Raw genomic sequence first — 10302 nt, forward strand, 5'->3', positions numbered from 1 at the left:
GAAATATCAAACAAGAAAGGAACTGTTAACGACACGGTAAGAATACACAGCTATTATGCGTCTTCAACGGCAGTTACAAAGTTTTGAAATGAACAAGAACGAATGGACCCAGGCAGAGAATTCCAGGCTTCTATTGAACGGGGAAAAAAACTGAATTTGGACAAATTAGCATGCGCAAAATACGGTATAAAATTAAGCTCGTGATGACTTCTTGTAGATGATAATGGTGCAAAGTTAATGTAGTGGTCAGCTAAGAGCCTGACTGAGGAATTGACGATACAATGTAAGAATTTTAATGATTCAGTGTGGCGACGGGCAGACAGCGTGGTTAAATTCAATGAGAGAAGTGTAGAAGAGGGTGAGAAATGGCGATCATAACGATGACATATAAAACGCACAGCCTTCTTCTGGACTGCTTCTAACATGTTATTTCGAATTGCTTGTACGGGTTCCACTCTAAAACTGCGTAATCAAGAACAGGGCGGATTACAGATTTATACAACAGAAGCTTTGTGTCTTTTGGTGAATAGGGTAGCATGCGTCGTAGATAACCTAGTTTTTTTAGTGCTTTATTACATACGTATTCAATGTGTTTAGACTAAGACATGTTATGCGTGAATATGACACCAAGATATTTGTACTGAGAGACCCTATCTACCACACGGCCATTGAAAGAGTAACTAAAATGGGAAACGGAAGATTTGTTACAAAAAGACGTGAGGACGGTTTTGTCAAAATTAATTCTCATTTGCCAGGTACTACACCAACTACAAAACATAGAAAATGACTCTTGGAGGCGACGATGATCATTAGGGCCATTAATTACTTCATATAAAACACAGTCATCAGCGTAAAGACGAATGTTAGAAGAAATGTTATGTGGCAAGTGATTTATATATATTAAAAAGAGTAGTGGTCCAAGGACGGAGCCTTGAGGCACTCCTGACGTTACATCAACACCAGCAGAATGAGAAGAATTATAGGATACGAACTGGGAACGAGATGAGAGAAAGCTAGAAATCCAATCAAACAAGTGAGGATTTTTTAGTATAGCATTTAGTTTAGCAAGAAGCTTGGAATGTAGAACAGTATCGAATGCTTTCGAGAAGTCTACAAGTCGCTCCCGAGCAAGAACCCTCCACTCAATAAACTCTACAAATTCATGAAGTCGTCTGACCTCGCAGTTCTGGAGGCTGACAAAGAAGGTGGCTTTGTTGTCATGCCAAATTGTATCTTCAGTGAAAAAGCCACTGAGGCCATCAAGAAGAATTTTAGACCAATCAACTACAACCCTTCCAAACAGAAACGTGCCGCACTGAAACTGCTTGCGGGGATAAACCTGGATTCTATAGGAAAGGCGGTCAAAGGAGCTGAGACCGGACGCCTCGAAATATTCTTTTCAGGTAAAACGCATAAGCCTGCTTGTCCACTGCGTGCCATTGTGTCTGAAAGGGATACATGGCAAAAAGTTTTGGGTGACTTCCTTCGGTGCCAACTGGACAGAATAGCTGGCGGTGACCCTTACCGCGTTCGAAACTCAAAGGAAGTGGTGCAGGTACTGGAAGGAGGCAAGTTATCGGCCACTACTGGTTTTTCAACTGACGTTGAGGACTTATATTACTCTGTGCCTCACAACGGTTTGTTGGATGCTGTTCGTGAACATTTGGAAGAATTTGGCGAAGTCAGGTTTCAAAATTCTGCCGGTGTCACAACTGAAAAATTTCTGGACCTCCTAATGTTTTATTTGGATTCCACTGTTATTTACTTCCGGGATGAGTTTTACTTGCAAAAGGCCGGAATTTTCATAGGTTCCTCAGTCGCACCGGTGTTATGCGAAATTTTTCTGGCGTCATTTGACCGGCGCCTTGAAGCTAGATTGAAGGACACAAGGATAGCACGTATTTTCAGATACATCGACGACTATCTTGTCCTTCTTAACGCACCTTCATACTGTGCCGCTGATATACTTGTAAACCAAATTCTCACTACCTTCTGTTCTTCATCGAGGGGTCTAGAATTCACGCATGAACGTGCAGATCATGATCGACTCCAGTTTCTCGACCTACAGCTTATTTTTACAAATGCTCATGTTTGTTGGGCGTATAAGCCACGCTCAAAGAAGTCACTTTTGCCCTATGATAGTGCCGACTCCAAGCTGGTAAAGCGTGGCATATTACCTCTTCGCATGAAATCTGCATTAGAAAAATCCTGCGCCCACAAGATAGGTGAAAGTTTCCAGTGCCAGATCGACCAAATTTCCGCTGCGGGTTACTCTGCACATCTGGTCACCAACATGTCTGAAAACGTTTGCAAAAAATTAAAAAATCGGAGCATGCTAAACATAGACAGAACAGAAACCTGTGCAGGTTATGCCTTACCTGCATGGCCTTTCGCACAATTTAATGAAAGTTAGGTCTCCTCATGGGGTGAAGCTGGTTTCAAGCAGTGTTTCACAGCCCCTTTAACACATATGTATCAGCAGCGCGAACACCACAAAGGAAGAAAAAGGAGAAGAAGGTAAAGAGCGCTGAACATCCAACTTTTATTTGAGCAAAAATTGAACCCGCACTTTTATACACATACCAGGTAAAATCCCACCAGGGGGGTAATCAAGGCGTGCTATCGAATTGAGACCAACACGATGTCCAGGGCATCAAAATGATAACTACTATCGCACTATACAAAGACTTCCATGAAAAGCACGAATGACATGCGGAAAAAAACAAGACAATGTAAAAACAGAGTTGAGTGTGCGCAAATGGAAAAAACGGAAAAACAGGGTTGAGGGCGCGAATTTTGCTCAAAGAAAAAAAAAACATGAGAAGGCGAGACACGGTAACAACGTAAGCGATGCGAAGGGATGAGCGCCAACAATTAACACGGCTGGAACTAAAATGCAGTGTGCCCATAAAAACCAGGTAAAATCAGGTAAAACCAGAGAGAAAGGTGATTTCTTTTTCAGATAATGAGATGGAAGGGGTGCTTACGCAACCTTCTTTGAGCCCTGAGATGTAGGTAGCTTCAATGATTTCGCGTGTTAATTGGTTTTTATGTTTCTTTAAGACGGTTGCTTTCTTAAAATGAGGAATGCACTTCTTTTGGCTGTCACATACGCTGCAATGGGCAGGCAGGTTCCTCAACGGCGCCCCAGTTAGATCGTTCCTATGTTCCATTAACCTTTCGTTTAAGCATCTTCCTGTTTGGCCTATGTACGCCTTACCGCAAGCTAAAGGTATAGAGTATACAACACCCTCCGTACAAGGCACAAAAGGATCTCGGTGCCTGGTTGTACAGCCACTATTCTTTTTCTTTTTATTAACTTTGTTGCACAGGCTTGACAGGCGCAGAGCCTTGACCTTTAGCTTGCGGTAAGGCGTACATAGGCCAAACAGGAAGATGCTTAAACGAAAGGTTAATGGAACATAGGAACGATCTAACTGGGGCGCCGTTGAGGAACCTGCCTGCCCATTGCAGCGTATGTGACAGCCAAAAGAAGTGCATTCCTCATTTTAAGAAAGCAACCGTCTTAAAGAGACATAAAAAACAATTAACACGCGAAATCATTGAAGCTACCTACATCTCAGGGCTCAAAGAAGGTTGCGTAAGCACCCCTTCCATCTCATTATCTGAAAAAGAAATCACCTTTCTCTCTGGTTTTACCTGATTTTACCTGGTTTTTAGGGGCACACTGCCTTTTAGTTCTGGCCGTGTTAATTGTTGGCGCTCATCCCTTCGCATCGCTTACGTTGTTACCGTGTCTCGCCTTCTCATGTTTTTTTTTTTTTTTAGCAAAATTCGCGCTCTCAACCCTGTTTTTCCATTTTTTCCATTTGCGCACACTCAACCCTGTTTTTTACCTTTTTACCGTGTTCTTGCCTTCTCATGGTTTTAGCAAAATTCGTGCCCTCAACCCTGTTTTTTCCACTTTTCCATTTGCGCACAATAAGCCCTGTTTTTACATTGTCTTGTTTTTTTCCGCATGTCATTCGTGCTTTTCATGGAAGTCTTTGTAAAGTGCGATAGTAATCATTTTGATGCCCTGGACATCGTGTTGGTCCCAATTCGATAGCACGCCTTGATTACCCCCTTGGTGGGATTTTACCTGGTATGTGTATAAAAGTGCGGGTTCAATTTTTGCTCAAATAAAAGTTGGAAGTTCAGCGCTCTTTACCTTCTTCTCCTTCTTCTTCCTGTGTGGTGTTCGCGCTGCTGATACATATGGATCGCAACCAACTAGCCCGACAGATGGTGTTATTCCCTTTAACACGCTTCCTGGTCACCACCGGACATAATTTCGCCAGTTTGCAAGGGGCCGAAAAAACCAGCTTCACCCCATGAGGAGACCTAACTTTCATTAAATTGTGCGAAAGGCCATGCAGGTAAGGCATAACCTGCACAGGTTTCTGTTCTGTCTATGTTTAGCATGCTCCGATTTTTTAATTTTTTGCAAACGTTTTCAGACATGTTGGTGACCAGATGTGCAGAGTAACCCGCAGCGGAAATTTGGTCGATCTGGCACTGGAAACTTTCACCTATCTTGTGGGCGCAGGATTTTTCTAATGCTGATTTCATGCGAAGAGGTAATATGCCACGCTTTACCAGCTTGGAGTCGGCACTATCATAGGGCAAAAGTGACTTCTTTGAGCGTGGCTTATACGCCCAACAAACATGAGCATTTGTAAAAATAAGCTGTAGGTCGAGAAACTGGAGTCGATCATGATCTGCACGTTCATGCGTGAATTTTAGACCCCTCGATGAAGAACAGAAGGTAGTGAGAATTTGGTTTACAAGTATATCAGCGGCACAGTATGAAGGTGCGTTAAGAAGGACAAGATAGTCGTCGATGTATCTGAAAATACGTGCTATCCCTGTGTCCTTCAATCTAGCTTCAAGGCGCCGGTCAAATGACGCCAGAAAAATTTCGCATAACACCGGTGCGACTGAGGAACCTATGAAAATTCCGGCCTTTTGCAAGTAAAACTCATCCCGGAAGTAAATAACAGTGGAATCCAAATAAAACATTAGGAGGTCCAGAAATTTTTCAGTTGTGACACCGGCAGAATTTTGAAACCTGACTTCGCCAAATTCTTCCAAATGTTCACGAACAGCATCCAACAAACCGTTGTGAGGCACAGAGTAATATAAGTCCTCAACGTCAGTTGAAAAACCAGTAGTGGCCGATAACTTGCCTCCTTCCAGTACCTGCACCACTTCCTTTGAGTTTCGAACGCGGTAAGGGTCACCGCCAGCTATTCTGTCCAGTTGGCACCGAAGGAAGTCACCCAAAACTTTTTGCCATGTATCCCTTTCAGACACAATGGCACGCAGTGGACAAGCAGGCTTATGCGTTTTACCTGAAAAGAATATTTCGAGGCGTCCGGTCTCAGCTCCTTTGACCGCCTTTCCTATAGAATCCAGGTTTATCCCCGCAAGCAGTTTCAGTGCGGCACGTTTCTGTTTGGAAGGGTTGTAGTTGATTGGTCTAAAATTCTTCTTGATGGCCTCAGTGGCTTTTTCACTGAAGATACAATTTGGCATGACAACAAAGCCACCTTCTTTGTCAGCCTCCAGAACTGCGAGGTCAGACGACTTCATGAATTTGTAGAGTTTATTGAGTGGAGGGTTCTTGCTCGGGAGCGACTTGTAGACTTCTCGAAAGCATTCGATACTGTTCTACATTCCAAGCTTCTTGCTAAACTAAATGCTATACTAAAAAATCCTCACTTGTTTGATTGGATTTCTAGCTTTCTCTCATCTCGTTCCCAGTTCGTATCCTATAATTCTTCTCATTCTGCTGGTGTTGATGTAACGTCAGGAGTGCCTCAAGGCTCCGTCCTTAGACCACTACTCTTTTTAATATATATAAATCACTTGCCACATAACATTTCTTCTAACATTCGTCTTTACGCTGATGACTGTGTTTTATATGAAGTAATTAATGGCCCTAATGATCATCGTCGCCTCCAAGAGTCATTTTCTATGTTTTGTAGTTGGTGTAGTACCTGGCAAATGAGAATTAATTTTGACAAAACCGTCCTCACGTCTTTTTGTAACAAATCTTCCGTTTCCCATTTTAGTTACTCTTTCAATGGCCGTGTGGTAGATAGGGTCTCTCATTACAAATATCTTGGTGTCATATTCACGCATAACATGTCTTAGTCTAAACACATTGAATACGTATGTAATAAAGCACTAAAAAAACTAGGTTATCTACGACGCATGCTACCCTATTCACCAAAAGACACAAAGCTTCTGTTGTATAAATCTGTAATCCGCCCTGTTCTTGATTACGCAGTTTTAGAGTGGAACCCGTACAAGCAATTCGAAATAACATGTTAGAAGCAGTCCAGAAGAAGGCTGTGCGTTTTATATGTCATCGTTATGATCGCCATTTCTCACCCTCTTCTACACTTCTCTCATTGAATTTAACCACGCTGTCTGCCCGTCGCCACACTGAATCATTAAAATTCTTACATTGTATCGTCAATTCCTCAGTCAGGCTCTTAGCTGACCACTACATTAACTTTGCACCATTATCATCTACAAGAAGTCATCACGAGCTTAATTTTATACCGTATTTTGCGCATGCTAATTTGTCCAAATTCAGTTTTTTTCCCCGTTCAATAGAAGCCTGGAATTCTCTGCCTGGGTCCATTCGTTCTTGTTCATTTCAAAACTTTGTAACTGCCGTTGAAGACGCATAATAGCTGTGTATTCTTACCGTGTCGTTAACAGTTCCTTTCTTGTTTGATATTTCGTTTGTGATTTTAACTTTTTTGTAGTGCTCACTTTGTACATTTTGCTGCATTTTGTTACCTTGCATTTTGTGTTTTTCCCACTCCTGCCATACCGCATAGAATTGCGCTATGCGGTATGGCAGAAAAAACGGTGTCTCCATAGGCTCTAAAGTTTCTCCGGTCCTCAGTGACATTTTTCTTTCTCGGGATGCATCGAAAAGAATTTGTGTGACCTTTCCAAAATGATTTTCAGGTATGTTGATGATTATGTAATTTTTATTGATAGACCTGACTTTACTAGACGGGTGGTGGATGTCCTCAAGGTTTTTAAAGAAAATGTATGTGGTCTGGAATTCAACTTTGAAACGCCCACAGACAAGCGTTTGCAGTTCCTCGATATTAGACTTTCTTTCGAGCAGGACCATGTATGCTGGATGTATTACCCAAGGTCAGTTAGGCCCCTTTTAAATTTTCAATCCGGTCATTCAAAAATCGTTAAATGTGGTATTGCTGTGGCCTGTTTGTAGTCTTCTTTACTCAAGTCCTGCACTCGCTCTTTGAATGATAGTTTTTCTGAGCAAGTAAATAGATTAAGATTGCCTGGTTTTCCAGATAATGTCTTGACTCTTGCCTGCATTAAGGTGTTAAAATAATTAAGGATGCCAACAGGCCATCACCCAGGGGTGCTGATGAAGGAAAGAAAAAGAAGGTAGCGGTTCTTCCATATGTTCACCGCTGTTCACATCAACTAAAAAAGGGGGGAAAAAGATATTTATTTATTTATTTATTTATTTATTTATTTATTTATTTATTTATTTATTTATTTATTTATTTATTTATTGAACCTCACAGGCCCGAACGGGCATTGTGTGAGGGGGGTTACAGTATCAAAAGGGATTTCAGCAACAAGAGGCAAACACTTGGTATATAAGTATCAAAACAGAACATAATTCACAAGAACTAACAGAAAACTAAATCGTACCTACACAGCGCAATACTTACAGGTGCATACATACATATACACAGAAAAATAAGGCTAACATGGTAACACATGTAAGCTGTACAAAATAACACATGTACTTAGCGCTAGCAGTATAAGTTTAACACATGTTCACGGAATGACGCAGGGTTAGCTAACGATGCAATTGCATCAGGAAGATCATTCCAGAGTGAAATGGCACGAGGAAGTGCAGATGAATTGAACGCTTTTGTACGGCCGAAAATGCGAGAAAAACTAAGATGATTATGCAAGCGTCGAGACGTGCGCAGTGGATTGCTGAGTGGCAGAGGTGATGGTCTATCTGTGTACACGTACTTGTGTATTAAGCATAGAAGCGCGACTTGGCGGCGTTTTTCTAAGGGCGGGAGATTGTGTTCTTTTTTCATTTCAGACACACTTGATTGGCGGGTATAATTGTTAGAAAAAAATCTGGCAGCTCTGTTTTGTATCAATTCTAATTTTAAGTTCAGATAGTTTTGATGTGGTGACCATATCGGAGATGCATATTCAAGCTGGGGGCGAACGTAAGTCACGTAAGCTAACTTGCGAACATGCGCAGGCGCATTTTTTAGGTTGCGGTGGAGATAACCAAGGGAGCGAGATGCTTTAGCACAGATGGAAGTGATATGCTCGGTCCATGATAGGTGCGGTGATAAAAGAATGCCTAGGTATTTATACGAGGTAGTCTGAGCCACAGGCACGTTGTTCAGGGAGTAGCAGAACTCGGAATTTGAACGTTTACGGCTGAAAGTCATTGTTTTACATTTGGAGGAATTGAGCGTCATGAGCCACATTTCACACCACTTAGAAATAATATTAATGTCCTGCTGAAGAAGGTGATGGTCATCAGTCGATTTTATTTCACGGTAAATTATGCAATCATCAGCAAACAAGCGCACAACATATGATATGTTAGTTGGTAGATCATTAATATAGATAAGGAACAACAAAGAACCAAGAACACTGCCCTGAGGAACACCAGAAGTAACAGAAGAAGACGGCGAAGAATAACTATTAACAAAGGTAAACTGTTCGCGAAAGGAAAAGAAGTTACGGAGCCATGATAAAGTTAGGGAATCAAGACGAAGTGCTGACAACTTGGAGATTAGACGGCAGTGGGCTACACGGTCAAACGCCTTCGACCTAGAAAACAGAGGTAGAAGAAATAACCTTATCATTTACGGTATAGAGGAGGACAGCATTGAGTCTAACCAGGAACTGGAAGAGAAAGTAACAAACAGCGTTTTTCAGGAAAAGCTGGGTTTAACGGTAAGTGGCGTCGAAAGATGCCATAGAATGGGTAAAAAGGAAGCAAGCAAGGTGCGACCTGTCATTTTAAAACTCCTCGATTTCCGTGAAAAAATGTCCATATTACAATCATGTCATAAGCTCAAAGACTCCGGCATATCAATAGCTGAGGATTATTCAAAACGAGTTCGAGAAATACGCAAACAATTATGGAAAAGCTGTAAAGAAGAGAGAGACGAAGGAGCCAAAGCAAAGTTATTATTCGATAAACTAAGCGTTGATAACGTCCTATTTGGTTGGGACGAAGCGAAAGGTTCTCGCTTCAGGCTTAAAAAGAAATCAAACTGACTTCTCACCAATAAACCTCGGACCCTGAAAATATTAAATGCTAATTGCAGGAGTGTTCTAAACAAGACTGCTGAGTTGGAGGCTCTTTTGCTTTTGCACGATCCAGAAATTGCGGTTTTGACTGAGACATGGCTTATCGACACAGTATTTGACAGTGAGTTTGTACCCATTGGCTACAGTTCGTAAAGAAAAGACCGTGATGGTAGAGGTGGAGGCGTTAGCATACTCTTTAAGTCAACCTTGCGAGTTTTCCCAATGTCTGATATACCCAATGTAGAGTGTATTTTTTGTAAAGCATACTATGGAAATGTTAGATACGTTATTGCAGCAATGTATAGGCCCCCTAGTTCTACCGTTTCCGTTCTAGACGATCTCAAACAATATTTGTACACGAATGTCAAACTTGGTGATCGTATTATATTGTCAGGTGATTTTAATTTACCTAATATAGACTGGTCGACGTTCTCACTTGAAAAACATGACGGTTTAGGTGAAGCAATGTTGGACATTGCTTTTTCCTTTGATTTATTGCAAATTGTGGAACAAAGCACAAGAATTCAGGGCAGTTCTCAGTCAGTCCTTGACCTATTTTTTGTCAGCGGATCAATAGGCGCAGATACAAATTACGAAATAGTACCTGGAATTTCGGACCACGAAGCTGTCCTACTCACCATTGCTGATGCCGTCTTGGATAGCAAGCCTAAATATCCATCTTACCCAAACTTTTCTCGAGCCGATGATGTATCAATCATTGACATACTTTCGCTTAACTTCGATGCCTTTTCAGATAGCACGGATGATGTGCATTCGCTTTGGTGCAGGTTTAAAAAATTAGTAAAAGAGTGCATTGACCGTTTTGTCCCGCTGATAACTAAAAATAAAAACGGTAGGAACTCCTGGATCTCCCGTGAGACGTTACGACTCCAAAGGCAATTGAAGCGTCTTAAGAAAAGATTAAAAATCCATGCT

The 10302-nt window shown here is 41.6% G+C and overlaps 1 protein-coding gene across 1 annotated transcript in view; it reads left to right on the forward strand.

Moving 5' to 3' along the window:
- LOC149327780 (uncharacterized) overlaps nt 1-9333 on the forward strand; it is a 35384-nt gene extending 26051 nt beyond the window's left edge. Inside the window, exon 2 of the mRNA XM_089564971.1 lies at nt 8901-9333. Coding sequence (XP_089421097.1) covers nt 8901-9333 — 433 coding nt within the window. The remainder of the gene's footprint in view (nt 1-8900) is intronic.
- Nucleotides 9334-10302: the final 969 nt, after the last annotated feature.

This window comes from Amblyomma mixtum, chromosome 10 (assembly GCF_055824585.1).
Source record: "Amblyomma mixtum isolate Tamu chromosome 10, ASM5582458v1, whole genome shotgun sequence".
Taxonomy (NCBI): Eukaryota; Metazoa; Arthropoda; class Arachnida; order Ixodida; family Ixodidae; genus Amblyomma; species Amblyomma mixtum.